General features: G+C 42.9%; 2 protein-coding genes and 1 long non-coding RNA gene across 8 annotated transcripts in view; 2 read left to right on the top strand and 1 right to left on the bottom strand.

Annotated features, from left to right (window-relative positions):
- The window catches only part of LOC139609600 (NACHT, LRR and PYD domains-containing protein 12-like), a 144,710-nt gene that overhangs the window by 57,246 nt on the left and 69,311 nt on the right, over positions 1-18,153 (top strand). The gene's annotated exons all lie outside the window — the stretch shown is intronic.
- On the top strand, positions 4,960-5,630 carry LOC139609656 (uncharacterized). 2 transcript variants are annotated; one of them, XR_011685281.1, is made up of 3 exons: positions 4,960-5,125; positions 5,240-5,288; positions 5,492-5,630. It is a non-coding gene; the product is annotated as an uncharacterized lncRNA (long non-coding RNA). The 2 variants fall into 2 exon arrangements; XR_011685282.1 differs by having other exon boundaries at positions 5,237-5,288.
- LOC139609611 (NLR family CARD domain-containing protein 3-like) lies at positions 5,162-16,899 on the bottom strand. 4 transcript variants are annotated; one of them, XM_071464452.1, is made up of 10 exons: positions 16,783-16,899; positions 14,843-14,974; positions 14,495-14,608; positions 12,577-12,655; positions 12,195-12,420; positions 10,238-12,038; positions 9,947-10,120; positions 9,169-9,342; positions 7,168-7,214; positions 5,162-7,046 (listed from the first exon to the last, which is right to left on the bottom strand). In XM_071464452.1, the coding sequence occupies exons 2-10, from the start codon at positions 14,929-14,931 to the stop codon at positions 6,496-6,498; spliced, it is 3,255 nt and encodes a 1,084-aa protein (XP_071320553.1). In that variant the 5' UTR covers positions 14,932-14,974; positions 16,783-16,899; the 3' UTR covers positions 5,162-6,495. The 4 variants fall into 4 exon arrangements, with proteins under 4 accessions (XP_071320553.1, XP_071320552.1, XP_071320549.1 ...); XM_071464451.1 differs by having other exon boundaries at positions 16,080-16,846; XM_071464448.1 differs by having other exon boundaries at positions 16,764-16,834.

The raw sequence follows: 18,153 nt of genomic DNA, 5'->3' as shown, positions 1-18,153 counted from the left end.
GTTGGAGGGCCACTCTGGTACTATGAAAGAAGAATCTGAAGAGTCTGAAGAGTTTGGTTAGAAGTGCTATAAGAATCACAAGAAGTGGAGGAAAGGGAAACAGAGACTGAGACAAAAGAAATCCCAACAGACCTGGTTTAGATTCATAAGATATCAGGTGAGAGAAATTATACCAAATCAATGAGGTGTTTCAGATGCCAGGGATTTGGACATGAAGCCAAAGTGTGTAAAGGAAAGAGGAGCAGTGTGAGGTGTGGGATGATCATGAGTATGGAAGGTGTCCCACCAAAGAGTTGCTGCCATGGAGGTGAGTGTAGCATTGTGTATCAGGATGTGAAGAGATGAAACATGAAGTAGAGGTCCAACAGAGAAGAGTGGAGGAAGGGTGTGGTAACAGAAGCAGTTAAGAGAGGAGGAAGGGAATAGGGAACAAGGGTATGAAAAAGGAAGTGAGTGACTGAGGAGCAGGTTGGTAAAAGAAAGATGTGGACAGAGAAGAAGACAGTGGTTACTGTCACAGTGGGAGCAGTCAGCCAGGAGCCAACATGTGTGGATTAATACTATTAATGATCACAACACCACAGTGCACTGCAAGAAGCCAAACAGCTGGTGGACAGGAGGTTAAGGAGTTTCTACAGAACAGAAGAGAGAAGCCAGATATTTTCTGTGTCCAGACAACAACACTCAGACTCTTTGCAGTTTTTTCCTGTTTCATGTGGGAATCACTCACCTCGGGCCTGTTTCAGAAAGCGGGTTCAGTTAAAACTCAGGGTTCTCAGAGTTAAAGGAAACTCTGGGTTTTTGGTTTCTAAAAGCCAGTTCTGCTTAACTCTGAGTCACTTACTATGGCCACATACTCCGTGAAGCTAACCTGCTCGCTGGCAGGTTTTGTTCCAGTAACCCCAAGTTGCTCCTCTTTAAATGAACCTTCAGACTGAGGGAGGTAGTCTCTCAGATATGCTGTGCTCAATATCGAAGCACAAATTATCTGCAGAAATCTCAGTCTGGAGAGGGTGATCAGCCCCCGTTTGGACATTTCATCATTCCTGGATAATTTTCTGTTAGAGCGCTTTCGTCTGTCCCGTCTCAACCGTCTGTCGGTGTGTCAGAAATGTAACTCTTGCGCTCAAACGCTTGCTCTGCACTTCTGAGGTGTTTCCTACTGTAGTAGAATCATCGAGGAAGAATTCCACAGAATTGCAAGTATCAAGGAATACTGTATTTAGTAAGATGCTTTAAGATTTGAAGCAATAATCAGTTCATATGATACGAGTAGACCTCACACAGTTGGTACACTTTTTGCATTGGCCTGCCACACAAAACTAGAAACTGAAAACATCTGTTTCATATGATTCTTTTACCCGACTGTTCTACCTCTGTTCAAACTGTACTCAGTCGGCCTATACCCTAGTTATTTTAGGAATTCCAGGTATAATTTGGCTGCATAGATGGAACACATATCCCCATCAGGCTCCTTCAGTGAATGAAGGAGACTATGTGAACAGGAAGTCTTTCCACAGTATTAACGTGCAGCCTTTAGTAGGCTGTTACATTGAATGATAGGCCTACTTAACAGCACAGCTACTGCAGCTCATTACTGTTCTTCACTGTGAAGATCTTCTGTGATGCAACCCACATAATCACCAATGTGGAGGCAAAGTGACCCGGGTCTGTGCATGATTCCAGAACTTTTCGTGAGTCTACGCTGAGTGCTAGACTTGTCTGTGTTGAGTAGATACAGTACAGCTGTATCCCAATATTTAAAAGCAATATCCCATTTCCTCATATTGCAACTTAACAATTAAACTGTATGCTCATTATTGTAGGGGGGTTCGATGGTTACCTGCTTGGTGACAGGGGGTACCCATGCCAGCCCTCTCTGATGACCCCCATTTTATGTTGAAAGAAGTTAAACAATGTGCCACTACCCAACTTTAACTGATATTCCAATAATTGTACTTCTGTTTGGGTTTTTTGCATTTTCTGCTTTATGTGGTGCATTTCAAGCTTGGATTTTTGAATTTGCTTCTCCAAGTACACCTTGTACAGCTGCTTCACAGGGAGCTATCAGAATCAACAAAAAAGTCTTAGAATTCTTCAGCTTGATGTACACTGTGCAATTTTAGAAATCGTTCTGTTAAATTACAACTCAAACTGTATGGGTAAATCACATGAGATGAAAAGCCAAAGCTCATGATTTATGTGCTCACACTGTATGGTCCGATGGTCGGCTGTGACTGCTCACACTTTATGTGTGAAAACGCTGGACCCCTGAACCTGGAACACCAGAACTGGTGATTTCAGAGATGCTCACCAAGGAGAAACGTGCTGTCTTGGCCATTTGTGCTATTCTCTGTGCAGAAAGGTCCAAAAAAAGAGGCACTATGGCAGATAGCTACAGAAGTTACAGCACTAATATTAGCGCAAACATTAGCTCTCCCTGTTTAGTCTTTCTTTCTGCAACGTTCTGACCAGTTATGCTGTGGTTGTTTCATTACTTACATTACTTTCATTACTCCAAGTTCAATGTTATCCATGATGCACAGGCCATAAATCTCAGCCTTGTGTCACCATGCTTCTACTTCTGTTCCTGTTTACTGTCTTTGTGAACCACTGAGATCAGGGGGAATCGGCTCTACTGTGCGATACCCACACGAGGGGCGACCAAAATTTTGGACAGTTATGAAATCTGTCCGACCGTCTGATTGCCGGTCGAGAGCAGCTCATTGACTGTTGGACAGTGAAGCTGACAAATGAAGTCGAATCCAAAAACAGTCGTATGACTCAGAATTTGGCTCATTATCGGACTGAAATCGTGCAGTGTGTGCCCAGCCTTACTTTCATTGCTTTACATTCAGAGTACCTCTGGAAGACAGCCTACAAAAACTCAGTCCCACTGCAATATCCATTTTACAAATAGACCATCACTATCATCACTAGCTTGGCAAACATAATCTTATTCAATTGTTTATGCATGTGTGTTTCATGTGCCTGTAGCAAAGGACATTTTCTTTCACTATGGACAACAAAGAAAGATTATTTTTGAATCTTTCAATAACTTATATGCCAATGCTGAGGAATCTTACTGAGGTCAGCTGCGCTGTGGATGGGGATGCACACTGTTCATCTCTGTCATTTCCAGCACTGCTCTGTGAGTAAAGGTGCAAGTTTTACTATGGTGCTTCACTACTGCATCATCAGTTAGGTGCCTTTTATTTTTTATAAGTTCAAACCTCAATCGGCTGCTCGACATCTTCCCTTCCACAAGGTGTCTTCATCCTGTAATGAAAATTAACAATTAGTTTTATACGCAGACAATGAAAAAAATAACACCAACTATGAAAAATCTGGAGTAGAGTACTTACTGTTGCATGGGTGTTATCGATGCTCCACAAGACAGATTAAGAGAGCTTCCTCCAGGGATGCCTTCAGCCACGGGTCGGCCAGTGTTATGGCTGAGAGCCGTCTCTTCAGCCTCTATGAGTGGTGGTGGTGGTGGTGGTGGACCCCCCCCCCCCCTGTTTTTGGGGCCTCTGCCTTTTTCCTATTGGCTAATGTAGTTAAAACTTGAACATATCCAGTTAGCACACATTTGGAGACTTGTAAAGACATTTTGGTGTTGCCTTCATGGACAATATTACATGCTGCCAGGGTTAAGATGGCAGAAATGGCAGCTTTTTTGGCTTAGACCACTAGCATGTTTTATGCAGGGTTACATGCAAGAGTGAGACTATATAGAGATACATATCGAAAATGTGGAACACTAAAACTAGTAACACTTCTTAAATAAACAATGATGAACATATTTCTCATCAATACTTACGCATTCATTTAGTCTGCAATTATCTGCCATCTTTGTTCTGAAACAGAAACCTCAGAGTTTGACTTGTTTGTCAGGTTTAAACCAAGAGTTTCTTCACTCTGCTTTCTGAAACAAGCCCCTCATGTCTATGTTTTTTTTTAACACTTCCTGCCTTTGTGTTTTTTTCTCACAGGTTTATAGTGATCACCTGGTCACATTAGCCAATCAGTCCTCTGTGTATACAGAGTCTGGCCTCTCTCTCTTTCAGCGGCCAGTTGTCTTCGAACCACCTGTTAGTCAAGAGCTGCGGTGAAAAAGTCAAAATAACCACTTTTCCTTGGCGTCGAATGAAAACATCATGAAGTCAAGGAAAGATGTGAAGGAGAGGTCATAAGGAGTTAGGAAAAGACAACGGCAATGCAGAGAGAATCTGACTGAACTTTTTCTTTTTGAAACCAACTTTATTTATAACACATGGACAATAAATCCTCCTTTAACCACAAAAACAAACAGAATTGAGTTGTTGAATAAGATAACATGAAAGAAAAACATATAGAAAAATTGATTCATTAAAATAATAATTAGATAAAAATGAAGAACTGATCAAGAGTTAATTAGAGAGTAAATTATATTCAGACATATAGAGTTTCCTGTTATGGACACTTTGATATTTTATGCATTTGTTAAGTGGAGAAAATGTATGTTTAGTGCTTTACACAATGGGAGAGGATTTCATGAAATTACATTTATGTATATAGAATTTTGAGTTATAACTTGTTATAACATAAAACATTTTTTTTAACAATATAAATTAATCTGGAAAATTTTGCTTTTTCATAATTTTGAGAACTCACTCCCATACAACAGTGACACAAAAATCATGTCCTACATCAGTGCCCTCCTGTTGGTTCTGCTCCTGTTGGTCACTTTGAGATAGTAAAAATAATCATCTTTATCTGTAGATCCCTTTTCTAAACTCAAGTTACAAAGTGCTCCATTCAAAAAATAAAAGATCCAGTGATGTAAGACAAGAAAATATATAAAAATACATTTATGATCAAGAAATACATTTACAAATGTTTTACCATGATAGACAAGTTATAGATCAGTAACCACTTCATGTTTATTACAGTAACTTACTGATATCAGATATATATATTGTAGTGGAGTGCTGCACTTTGCACCCTTGAATGCAGCTCCAGGCTTGACTCCTCTCCTCAGCCAATTCCCTAATCAGGGCCAAATAAAAGGCAGCTGGGAGCTATGCTCAGCCTCTGCCTCATTCCCTCCCTGGTCAGTGGTGTGATTGCTGTTTGCCAACAGGTATGTGACTTTGGTCATATATATATATATATATATATATATTAGTTTTTAGTTAGTTATATATAGTTTTCAGTTTTTATAAGTGCATTTACTTTATGGTTTTTGTTTTAGCAGTTTGACCAGTGTGCTACAGGAGCCTGCCATTCCTAAGTCCTGTGAGGTGGTAAGTAGGAGGAGCTACAAAATCCACAATTGCAGCATGGTGAACTAGGAAACTATGTAACTTGTGTTGTCTTTTTGTAGGTTCACCTGCTGCTGTTCTGCTCGTATTTACTTTCTGTTTTCATATTGGTTTATTTCTGTTAACCAACTGGGTTGTGTTTCTTGTTTTGTTGCTCAATTAATTTTGTTTCATTTTTCTTTCAGCAAGTTGAGTGTCAACTGAAGGGGTCCGTCCGTCCGTCCTGGGCACCCCCTGTAGCAGACTGCCTTCCTCGGCTTAGCTCTTATTTTCATTTGTTATAATTTACGACTGGCAGTTTGCTGGCAATTTGCTTATTTTAAGCACTGTTTTAGAGAACATATTACAGAATTGTTTTAAAGAAAAATAATGCAATGAACATACTTGCCTAACTGTCATTCTGGATTCTGGTTTTAATATTGTGTGCGTTAATTTTTTTTTTTTTTTTCTTTCTCTAGCCTGCCATTTTAAATAAAAACTCCTTTTTCATTTTGAAACACGTCTCTGTTTCAAAATTCATTGTTGCAGATGAAGCTGTGTCTCACTTATGTAGAACACATGAAAAGCTCTACGTTATAAATTCATGAGGTTATGACAAAGCTCAGCTCTACATGTGATTAAAGAAGAGCAGAGGGACAGCCAGGGGACTGGTCGCTCCACAGACTGGTATCTACACCCACCCACAAACCTTTGACTCCTCCACTCCCACTTTAACCCCTGACTGTAGCTACTGACAGTGAACATTGCAGCCTGATTCATCAGCAGGAAGAAACCAGGCTGTTCATCAACCCTCTGTTCACTGGACCATCATCTCTGAATGTCTTTTTGCAGATCCAGCTCAGGTCAGTGCAGGTCAGTGATTCCTCTCTGATCTCACAGTTTGTCACATCTGCAGCAAACTAACTGCAGCTGAGATGAACTGAGTCGTCTCAGCTGAACTGACTTCAGAGAAAGACGACATCCAGATATTCACTGTGATGTTTTCACTGGAAACAGACTCAAAAGACTCAATAACAAGTGAACATGTTTATCCTGTTATAACTGTAGCTTTTATCTTTACAGCACTGGAGGAAGCATTTAAAAAGTAAACTGCTGTAATACATGAACCTGACAATGTGTGTGAGTGAAAGAGACTGAACTCTCTGTTCAACAGTGAGAGAGTTTCTCTAACAGGAGGAGACTCTCTCTACTACACTGAACACAGACACACTGAGGAGCCAGACGACCAGAACCCCAACCCAAACCCAGGATACAGAGGCTGAGTGAAGGTGGTGTTGAAGGTGTGGAGGTGGATCAGTGAGTCAGAGGAGACTCTGTAGAAGGACAAAGAGCCAGCAGGACAGTCCACATACACTGCTGCTCTGTCAGAGACTGAGGGGGGAGGGGAGGAGGGGGAGGAGATATATGTTCTTCTGTTATTGTGACAGACAGAGTAACCATGATCAGAGCCGTGCAGATTCCAGGACTGATTGTTCAATCCAAACACACAGTCTTCACTGTTTCCTCTCCTGCTGATTCCTCTGTAACTCACTGATATATAAACCTTTCCTCTCCACTCGACCTCCCAGTAACAGCGACCAGTCAGACCAGTTCCACACAGCAGCTGGTGAAACTGGTCAAATCTGTCTGGATGATCAGGATACGACTGATCCTCCTCCACATGTGTCACCTTCCTGTTGTCGTCAGACAGTTGGAGCTTTCTGTTCACTGTGTTTGTGTCGATTGTGAGTTCACAGGAATCTGATGGAGAGAAGGAGACACAGCTGCAGTTATTGATCTATCATCTGATCAGTTATTGACAGTCTGATGATGACTCAATGTGCTGCTTTGTTTATATAAATTAAATAAAAAACACACTTACACTTCCTCAGACCTGGTCTCAACCACCGGACTTCAGCAGGCTCCACCCTGAAAGGAGGAGGGGGGTCAGACCAGCACATTCTCTCAACATGCAGACTTGGACATTACATGGCTCTCACACACAGACTGTTTTAGTATTGTGTTCAGGTGGAGGCTTGTCTGTACGGACGTACATTCACCACAGAGAAACAGGAAGTGGAGTCTTTATCTTGTCATTATACGGAGCAGGGAGGAGACATGGAGAAAATAATTCATTGTTTGTGTGTTTGTGTCTGTTTGATATCAGTTTAGGTGTTAGACACACTTTCTCCTGCCGCTCACAGAGCGTGTGGAGGCTGCAGCTGAAAAGGAAGCGCTACTTCTTAGCATCTTCTTCACAGACATACCTGTGTACTGTGTCCTTGCTGCTACTTGGAAAGCACATGAACTGCAGTATTTCTGGAAGTGTTGGCTGGTAGTTGCAGCAGGGGAGTGTGAACGAGCTGATGACCCCCAGAAACAAACCTATCATGCTGCTGAGTTAAGGGGTCAGATCTGCCTCCATCCACCACCTCTGCCTCAGCTCCGCCTTCTATTAGCACTTTTCCTCATTAGAGGTCGGTGATGCCACAGAGTCTCTGCTCTGCTCTGACCTCATGTCTGGATTCTCTGTGTTCTCCATCCACCAAACCTGCCTGCTCTAATGTGCTTCATCCGTGGTTGACTGACAAGGAGCTGGAAATCATTGCTGGGGACACTGATGTCTGTGGTTCCCTGCTTAGCCTGCTGCCACCGTGACCTGACCCCACATAAATGGAAGAAAATGGATGGATGGATGGATAAAAATCAGCAGATCTCAGAATTCCTATCACTGAACGAGCTGCTTGACCTAAATCAGTTGGGCTTAGAGAGTGACCGCTCCACTGAGACAGGTCTGTTGTCTGTGACTGAAGCTCTAAGAGCAGCCAGAGCTGCAGCTGTGGCACTAAAACCTCAAGGTATTCTGCAATGCACCAGCAAAGACAGAGAAGAAGAAGACCGCTGCTACTGAACATTTGCTCTGCAAATGTTTTATGAGGAAGGAAACATATTCAACACAGCTTAGTGACACACACAATGAGTTCTGGTGAAAAACACCAAATGTAAACACAACTTGTACTTGTCCATAAGAAAACTCCACAGGATGCTTTAAGTACAGGGCTGTGCACAAGTTTGACACAGGTGGCACAGCAGCAGTAATGTCATGAATGATTTATAATTAGAAATGATCCCATCACAGCGACAGGATGGATCAGGATCTCATGAAACATGACATTCTGTACTTTTCTACCCTTCACACAGATCAGCTGTAACACACAGACTCACAGGTTATCAGTCATCGTTTGGAACAAAGCAGCTGTCCTCAGGATTTGTCCTGAGCTCCATCAGATCTTTACAGTTTTTTTATGTCTGGCAGCTCGAGGCCTCCGTACGACTGTCTCCGAAATACAGCAGCTGACCTCATGATCACAAAATCAGGATCTCACAGAGGTTGTGATTATTGATCATCAATATTGTAGAAGACAGAGACATGATGGTGCGACCTGATTCCATTCTCTTTGTTTCCTCCTTGGTTGAAGACACTGGGACATTAATGTCTGTGAGCAGTGTAGATGGCATCATTATTGTAGCTGTGTTATTATTAGTGTGTTAACACTGAACAGGTCTCTACAGTCTCTGGATTGTTCTGGTGAAACTCTCAGAGACTCTGTTGCTTCAGGAGGAGCTAAACCAGCTGCAGCTGCTTTGAGCTGATTCAGCCTGAAATAAAAACACAGCTGACAACAGCTGATTTCACAACTGTGAGATCTTTTCCCCTAAAATCTGACACAGTGAGTCATAATGAGACACTGGAGGCATCATGAGGAGAAAACTCCTCTTTTGTTGTTGTTGAAGTCAGAGCTCTTCTGTAGAGATCTGTCATCAGCTGTGACAGAGAACATGTTTCAGCTCTTCTCCTCTATCAGACAGTGTCTGTCCATACCTGAGAGAGTCCAGTCTCCAGTCTGGATCCTCCAGTCCAGCAGACAGCTGCTTCACTGCTGAGTCTCCTGGATGATTGTAGCTCAGGTCCAGCTCTCTCAGATGGGAGGGGTTGGAGCTCAGAGCTGAGGCCAGAGAAGCACAGCCTTCCTCTGTGATCAGACAGCCTGACAGACTGCAGACACACAAAACCACACACAGGAACACTCTGTCAGCACTTGGAGGTCTGTTTTTGTGCTGTTTGATTCTTTTCTTGTTGTCGGTTCTGTTCTTTTTTGGTCCAAATACAAAATATTTAAGGCAAATATAGGAATAGGAATATTTGTCTGAGGAAGATCTGTTGCTCAAACTGTCACCAAAAAAGGGAAGCTGTGAACTTAGTGTGCAGATACACTTATGATATATTTCACAGATTTTTCTGTATCCATTATTGATCCTACTGAGATGTGGTCCATATGCACACAGCCCACTGGAAATTACATTTAGACATGTTCTTTAAAAAAATCATGTTTGGAATTAAATGATGGAGCAACTAAACCAAAAACAAAATACAATGATGAACAATCATCATGGAAAAGAAAAGTCAACAAGTAAAGAGAAAACAAGAGTAAAAGATAAAGGTCCATGGATCTCATGGAAAGAAATTCTTTGAGTCTAGAAAGTTCTGCCAAAGTTTAGTGAAATATACTTTACACAATCCTACACATGTTTGCTGTTTATCCTCTAATGTTAATGATATCTTAAATGGTCATTGGTTAAACAGGTTGATGAATCCTGACCTGAGCGTTTCCAGTCTACAGTGTGGACTCTCCAGTCCAGCAGACAGTGACTCCACCCCTGAATCCTGCAGGTTGTTGTTACTCAGGTCCAGGTCTCTCAGACTAGAGGACTGGGAGCTGAGGACTGAGGACAGAGCTTCACAGCTTCTCTCTGAGAGGTTACAGCCACTCAGTCTGAAGGGATGATAACAAGGAATTAAAGAAGAGAGGAATTTATTCCCTCTGCTGTTGAAAAGATCAGAGCAGTGTCTTCATATAAAGATGAATAAATCTGACGATCTATACACTTACACAGCTTTGTTGGAGGCTTTGACCACTGGCAGCAGCCTCAGAAGAGCCTCCTCTGAAGCAGAGTATTTCTTCAGGTCAAACACATCCAGATCTTTTTGTGATGACAGTAAGATGAAGACCAGAGCTGACCACTGAGCAGGAGACAGTTTATCTGTGGAGAGACGTCCTGATCTCAGGGACTGTTGGATCTGCTCCACTAGAGAACCATCATTCAGTTCATTCAGACAGTGGAACAGGTTGATGATTTTATCTGCAGACAGATTCTCACTGATCTTCTCCTTGATGTACTGGACTCTCTCCTGATTGGTCTGTGAGCCACTTCCTGTCTGTGTCATCAGGCCTTGTAGGAGAGTCTGATTGGTCTGCAGTGAAAGACCCAGGAGGAAGCGGAGGAACAAGTCCAGGTGTCCATTTGGACTCTGTAAGGCCTTGTCCACAGCTCTCTGGTGGAAATGTGTCTGTGTAAACTCAACTTTTCTTCTTCCGGACTTCTGGGAGAATGTTGGTTCTTCTAACAGCAGATTGACTCCAGAGTTGATGAAGGTCATGTGGACATGAAGAGCAGCCAGAAACTCCTGAACACTAAGATGGATGAAGCAGAACACTTTGTCCTGGTACAGCCCTCTCTCCTCTTTAAAGACCTGTGTGAACACTCCTGAGTACACTGAGGCTGCTCTGATATCGATGCCACACTCTGTCAGGTCTGATTCATAGAAGATCAGGTTTCCTTTCTGCAGCTGCTCAAAAGCCAGTTTTCCCAGAGACTCAATCATCTTCCTGGTCTCTGGACTCCAGTGTGAATCTGTCTCAACTCCTCCATCATACTTGACCTTCTTCAGTTTGGACTGAACCACCAGGAAGTGGATGTACATCTCAGTCAGGGTCATGGGCAGCTCTCCTCCCTCTCTGGTCTTCAACACATCCTCCAGAACTGTAGCAGTGATCCAGCAGAAGACTGGGATGTGGCACATGATGTGGAGGCTTCGTGACGTCTTGATGTGGGAGATGATCCTGCTGGCCTGCTTCTTATCTCTGAACCTCTTCCTGAAGTACTCCTCCTTCTGTGGGTCAGTGAACCCTCTGACCTCTGTCATCATGTCAACACACTCAGGAGGGATCTGATTGGCTGCTGCAGGTCGTGTGGTTATCCAGAGGCGAGCAGAGGGAAGCAGGTTCCCCCTGATGAGGTTTGTCAGCAGCACGTGCACTGAGGTGGACTCTGTCACATCAGTCAGGATCTCAGTGTTGTGGAAGTCCAGAGGAGGTCGAGACTCATCCAGACCGTCCAAGATGAACACAACCTGGAACTGATCAAACCTGCAGATTCCTGCTTCTTTGGTTTGAGTGAAGAAGTGATGAACAAGTTCCACCAAGCTGAACCTTTTCTCTTTCAGCACATTCAGCTCTCTGAAGGTGAAGGGAAATGTGAAGTGAATTTCCTGGTTGGCTTTGTCTTCAGCCCAGTCCAGAGTGAACTTCTGTGTTAAGACTGTTTTCCCAATGCCAGCCACTCCCTTTGTCATCACTGTTCTGATTGGTCCATCTCTTCCAGGTGGGGCTTTAAAGATGTCTTCTAGTCTGATGGTTGTTTCTGGTCTGTGTGGTTTCCTGGAAGTTGTTTCAATCTGTCTGACCTCATGTTCATCATTGACCTCTCCAGCCCCTCCCTCTGTGATGTAGAGCTCTGTGTAGATCTGATTCAGATGGTTTGGTTTTCCTGCTTTAGAGATCCCCTCAAACACACACTGGAACTTCTCCTTCAGCTCAGATTTAAGTTTACGTTGGCAAACTCCAGGATTTCCTGAATTAACATAAATAGAAATCAGATTCATAAAGAAAATCTAACATTTTAATTCCCATAAAGAATACATATATGAACATATTTCCCTCATGTGTTGAGACATTAGTAAATGTCTCATTTCTCCATCACGTTGAATCTTTAGAGAAATCCTCTTACTTCTCTGCAGACGGTTAGCCAGCTCCTCCAGCTTCATCCTCCTCAGGAAGTTCACCGTGATCTTCACTAATGCCTCTCTGCTGCTCCTCTGCTCTTCATCCTCACCATCCAACACCTCCTCATCCTCCCTCTGACTCTCTAAGCATTCTGGGTAATCTGCACTCAGAACCTTCTGGATCTTCTTCAGCTCGTTCTTCACAAAACTGACAATGTTCTCCTCCAGCAGCTGGAACAGAAAACTACATGAGTGACAGCATCAAACTAAAACCATGGAGCCAAACATCAGATCCATGTTGGACAGACTGACAATCCACTGGTCTAACAGTGCAGCATGGAGATGATTGTGAGCAGATGTGAAAGTACTTGTTGTACATGCACAGACCATTAATATGGAGTCCAGGTGTGTTTGATGCTGCCAGGCAGACTGACCCCTGGGAACCTCTGAGCTCCCCTGGTCCACTCTGTGGAGGAATCATGAAGAATGAGCTCACATTATGTCCACACAGAGACAGACACAAGCTGAAGGTCAATAAAGTGATGTTTGGATGTGAACAGTGAATCAGACCACTCCCTGTAGTGGTAAAGGTTTACTAGTCCTGCTGATCCCACTGAGAATCAACAGCTCAGTCTGCAGCTTCCAGCCCAGTGTTTGGCTTCACCAGTTTGGTTTAGTCCCAACGTCTCTCACCAATGTAGTGTCCTAAGTTCCATATGGTATGTGACTTCCTGGGTATTGTATGTTGTAATGTCTTAATTTCCATATGTTATGTGACTTCCTGGGTCTGGTACATTCAGTTAGGGGCACTAGGTCAAAAGGACATGGGAGATGAGCGCTTCTTTGTCTTAGGAAATGAGGTCCATTTAGATATGGACCATATATCTTGTCTCAGCTTCATGACAACACCCTATATATATATATAAGCGGGTAGTTAGAGCTGTTATTCAGAGGAGATTCATATTGGCTTTGACTCCCCTCTCAGGCAATCCATGGTGCTTGATTTGATGCTGGACTTCTTTGTAATAAACCTCTTTATATACAAGTAAGACAGTGTCAGCGGAGTTTTCTTCATCATCATCACATCATCGCTATTTAAGAAACAACACCAACCCTCCATACAGCTCTCCCTCCCTCACTCCACACTGCTGAAGAACCCTGAAGCAAGGCACCTAGACCCTCCAGCTGCTCCAGTGGAGCTGCTCAGTGTCTGCTTGTATAAGACTGGTTGTACTGGGCAGCTCCCAGTATGAAATTGAAAGTGAACCAGTAAAGTTTCACTGAGTAAATGACAGTTCAAACATGAATCAGGAACATTTGAAGGGATCAGTTCCCTCCATCAGAGGTGTTTGTCAGATGCAGTGGTGCCGGCAGCAGTAATCCTGTAGCACTGCGTGTAGTTTTGTGTTTGTTTATTTAGCTCAATGAAGGAATCTGTTGCTGCTTCATGTCGACGTTTGCAACATTTTTGGAGATTTCAAAATGCAGATACACACTCTTTCATGTGTTATAACCCAACAACATCAAGGGTAACAACAAATGTAGTGTACAACAGCTTTACAATTAGTATCAGAGAGCAAAGCAGATGACATGCAGCAAACGGTCATGGGTCGAACTTGAACCTGGACCACTGCCATTAAATATAAGGGTTTAAGAACTGTTCTTGTGAGTACTATGAAATATAATCCTCTACATCCACCTCCCTCACTGATTGGTCAGCTGTATGCAGGTGAGAAAGTAGGCGGGGTTTGACTTTCTCTCTTCACACAAACTATTTCTGTCACTTTTCATGTGAACAACTGAGGTCAACACATGATATTTGTAAAAATGATGATGATGTGATTTTTGTTGGGGCTTGTACCAAACAAACATGTTACTCTACGTCTGGAGAATATGATTTGTAGGTCGGGGTGTCTCTGCAGCACCACAACACTTATGGTGCTGACAATGCACAACAACGTTGTGACACATTTTACCTTCATCAGTAAACTGCAGCTCCTGTGATTTGGATGTTGCACTTGGCCATATTGTGATTTGGATCATATTTGGATTGATTGTTCAGCCCTAGTCAACACTGTGAATGTCTTCCAGGACAGACTGTCTGAACATAGCAGACGTTATCTCCATATTTAAACCACATCATGTCTCCTCCCTCTCTATGACGGCCGCAGTTTGACCTCCACCTTCCAGTGTGGACGTTCACAACAGACAGAAACACTTTGATTTCAGACCTGGTCCAACAACACGTCGTACAAACTGGATCTTTTCTACAATAACCTGAGTTTTACTGTCAGTTACAGCTTACATCTGATCAGCTGATGGACGTCCTCCTTGAAAGTTAATGACAAAGTCCTTTGACCGGTCGCTCTTTAAAGACAGACAGCTGGGTTCAGGAGAGTCTGGTCTCTGCTGCTGGATCCTGAAACAACAACACAACTGATTAATGTGCATGTTGAATAAAAACTGATGAAAAATATGTTCAGTCTTTGAATAAACACAACAACTCATTTTTAGTGTGAAAAGACTTTGTGTCAGTTTGAAATTCTGACCTTTGATCAACAGATTGTCTGAAATCTAAATGATGGAGCAGTGATGTGAGTGCTGAGCTCTGACATGGAGAAGAGTCATGGACAGTTAGAGATCCTCATCTCACCTCTGAGCTCTGGTCTGGCTCTCATGGTCCCCACACAGAGTGGTTTTAGAGGGAGGGGCTCCCTCCTCTCTGTCCTCACACTGATCCATGCTGCTGGATTCACATCCACATCAGCTCACACACACTTTCTACCTTCATGTGGAGACAAACACAAATCATTTATCTGCACATCAACTGAAATTGACATCACTTCTCCTGTAAAAATATCAGCTGCTCCTCCACCGACTGACTCTTGTTCTCTGGTTCATATCAGTGTCAGCTGTATTCAGTCAGCAGTGTGAGGAGGAGGAAGCTGCTGTACTTCTACCATCAGTCCACTAGATGGAGTCATGAAGCTGCAGTGAAGTGAAGAGCAGCCCAGCTCACACACGATGGACCAACATTAACATCCACTGACACACAGAAGGACTGAGATCAACTGATTGGATCTGACATTGATCCAACAATATGGAATCAATAATCAGTAAAGTCTCAGTAAAGTCCTGACATCAACATGACATGTTCACTACTGATCAGTGTTGGAGAGTAATAGTCAGTATTGATCAGTGATAGGGAGCAACAGTCAGTATTGATGTCAAACATAAGAATCGTCTCTAGTTCCTGTTGGAGAACCAGGAGCCTCTGGCTCATTTGAGGTGGTGTTAACTGCCTTTCTGAACATCATACAGAGCCAAACAACTGCCTCCAAACCAGCATCAAAAGACTCACTGAAAATATGGACTTGGTCATGAAAGAAAACAAAGTAATGAAAGAAACTATATTAGACCCTCAAACCAGAAGCATGAGAGATAACTTGATCTTTTCCAACATCCCTGAACATCCATCCAATAACCCAGAGTCACTGTTAAAACATGAAAACTCAGCAGAAACTCCCCCCAGATAGCATAAACCAGATCACTTTCCACTGTGTTCACCGTCTCGGCTCTCATACCAACAAATCACCACTTCCCATCATCACTAAACTGGAACATTTCAAGCACAAATAACTGATCAAAAGCAGAGAAACAGAACTCAAAGGCATGAAATACAGACTCAAAGACCAATTCCCACAGGAAATCCACAAGTGACGCATGGGGGTCACGCATGGGATGTTGAGGCCAGGGACCCCATTTTCAAAAAAACAGTTAAATCTATAAAATAATTCACATCTCTTCAAATTTACATGAATTGTTCAAACTTAATTTTACACCCCTACTGCAAGAAATAAAAGATGGCTTGGATAGATGGAACTCATTACCATTATTGCTGTGACCCCAGCTCCTCTCCAGTTCTCCTTGTGTCTGTATTGTTTTTCACCTTGTCTGTTGTTCCCTTGTGTCTCCTCCTCCTTTCTCTCTCTCTCTCTCTCTCTGTTTCTCTCTCTCTCTCTCTCTCTCTCTCTCTCTTTCTCTCTGTATGTGGCTCTGTCACCAGGGGTGTGGTGCAGCACTGGCAGTCTGACACAACTGCATTCCATTAATCACAAGGCTCTGTTGAAAATCCCCACTCATCCTCCAGCTGGACAAACATATGCAAGAACAGCTTCTCTCTGACATCTAACTCCAAAACCCAACTAATCCAGTATAAAGTCCTTCACAGAACCCACATCACTACCCACAAGCTCTACCACATGGGCTTCAGCTAAAATAATACATGTTAACACTGCTCAGCCTCAATAGACAGTTTCTTCCATGCCCTCTGGCTCTGTCCACTCACCCAAAACTTTAGGTCAGAGGTCATGAGCAGGCTATCTGAGATGCTTAGCCTCAGCATACCCAATTGTCCAATCATTGCACTACTTGGTCACCTCTCTACATTACATATACCCTCCCAGCACAAACCATTTGTATTGATATCATTAACCGTCACAAAGAAGAACATACTACTGAACTGGAAAGACAGAACTGTTCATGAGTAAAACATTAAAAACTGCTCACATTACCTTCAGAGGAGAAAATTACCTGCGTCACAATGTTGGTCCAAAGTGAGACTAAACTTCAACCAGGAAATGGGAGGAGTCAGATAAAGACCTGTATATACCTGTGTATCAGGTAGACTACACCACTGCCTCGCCCCCCCATCATCACAAGTTGACAGGATTGGTTCCTGAGGTTCTATGACATATGAATCCCTGACTGTGTGAATCAGTTTTTATGAGACTGTCATTGGTTCACTGCAGTTGAAGGTGGAAACATAATAATCATAATCATAATGATCATAATAATAATGAGGAAGATGTTCAGTTATAGTTTCACTTTGTTTTGAGACACACAGTTTTACAACCAACCAGTGGTGTAGTCCACTTTGTTTCACTGGTGATTGACTAGTGAGCCTGTGATGCAGATATTGTCTGAGAATGTGTTTATAAGTCAAAAGGAGCTGAATACAGATTTAAAACAAATTTTTGGTTGAGTTCCAGCACTGTTATAACTTTGACTGTGTTTAACAGTGTGAGTCATGTACTAATAGTGCACTGTCATATTAATAATGTAGGCTGTCAACTGTATTTATGAAATATAAAATGAACAACTAGCTGAAACTTTCATAACAAATCTAAGTGAATGGATGGAATTGTTATGAACTGTTCACAATGTGTTTGGACTCAAAATGCAGAACAGGCACAGGAGGCGGACTCAGTTTTAGGGGTTTATTGTGACACTCAGAGATGAAAGGAAAGCAGGTTGGCATGAGGGGAAGGCAGGTGTGGCACTGGTCTTTCTAGTCAGGCTGGATGATCAGGTGAGTTCAGGTGTGGTGGAGCGGAGCAGGAAGCTACAGGTGGCTGGCAGAGCAGCCAGACACACACACACACACACACACACACACACACACACACACACACACACACACACACACACACACACACACAAACAGAGACACAGACCGAATGGGGAGCAGAATACTGCCTAACCATAACAGGAGTATTATCATGATCAATTAGCTGATTATTGTCTTGTTACCTTTATTGTATAATATAGGTTCACATGGACTATAGCATAGGCTACAGTTGGCAACATACAGTTAATTAATTAATAGGCTGTACCATGTGGGCCTCGGGGAAGTCTGGGGTATGAGGAAGTGAGTGATTCCACTCACACTGTGCAGTCTGCTCTTTAGCTGCTCGGACATGGGTAACACCTGCAGCTGCTGTTTAACATCAGACATCCTCCATGGAGACTGAAACAGCTGTATGTGTCACCAGGAACAGAGCTGAATCACCTTTTGTCTTTCATTCAGCCCTGTATCTGACAGCCTGTTTCTTTATTCTGACAGTGAGAGAGAGACAGGACAGTCAGTGAGAGAGAGAGGGGATGACCTGCAGCTAAAGGCCC

Source organism: Trachinotus anak, unplaced genomic scaffold (assembly GCF_046630095.1).
Source record: "Trachinotus anak isolate AG129_WGS33_773 ecotype Australia unplaced genomic scaffold, CSIRO_AGI_Tana_v1 ptg000026l, whole genome shotgun sequence".
Taxonomy (NCBI): Eukaryota; Metazoa; Chordata; class Actinopteri; order Carangiformes; family Carangidae; genus Trachinotus; species Trachinotus anak.
This window is presented reverse-complemented; position numbering and strand designations above follow the sequence as displayed.

Bases quoted from the DNA above. Each gene is read 5' to 3' on its own strand.
- LOC139609611 (XM_071464452.1), bottom strand. From the start codon at position 14,931: ATGGATCAGTGTGAGGACAGAGAGGAGGGAGCCCCTCCCTCTAAAACC. The intron at 10,121-10,237 runs GTAAGTGTATAG...TCATCCCTTCAG, and splicing joins AAAGCCTCCAACAAAGCTGT to ACTGAGTGGCTGTAACCTCT. The intron at 9,343-9,946 runs GTCAGGATTCAT...GTGTGTCTGCAG, and splicing joins TGTAGACTGGAAACGCTCAG to TCTGTCAGGCTGTCTGATCA.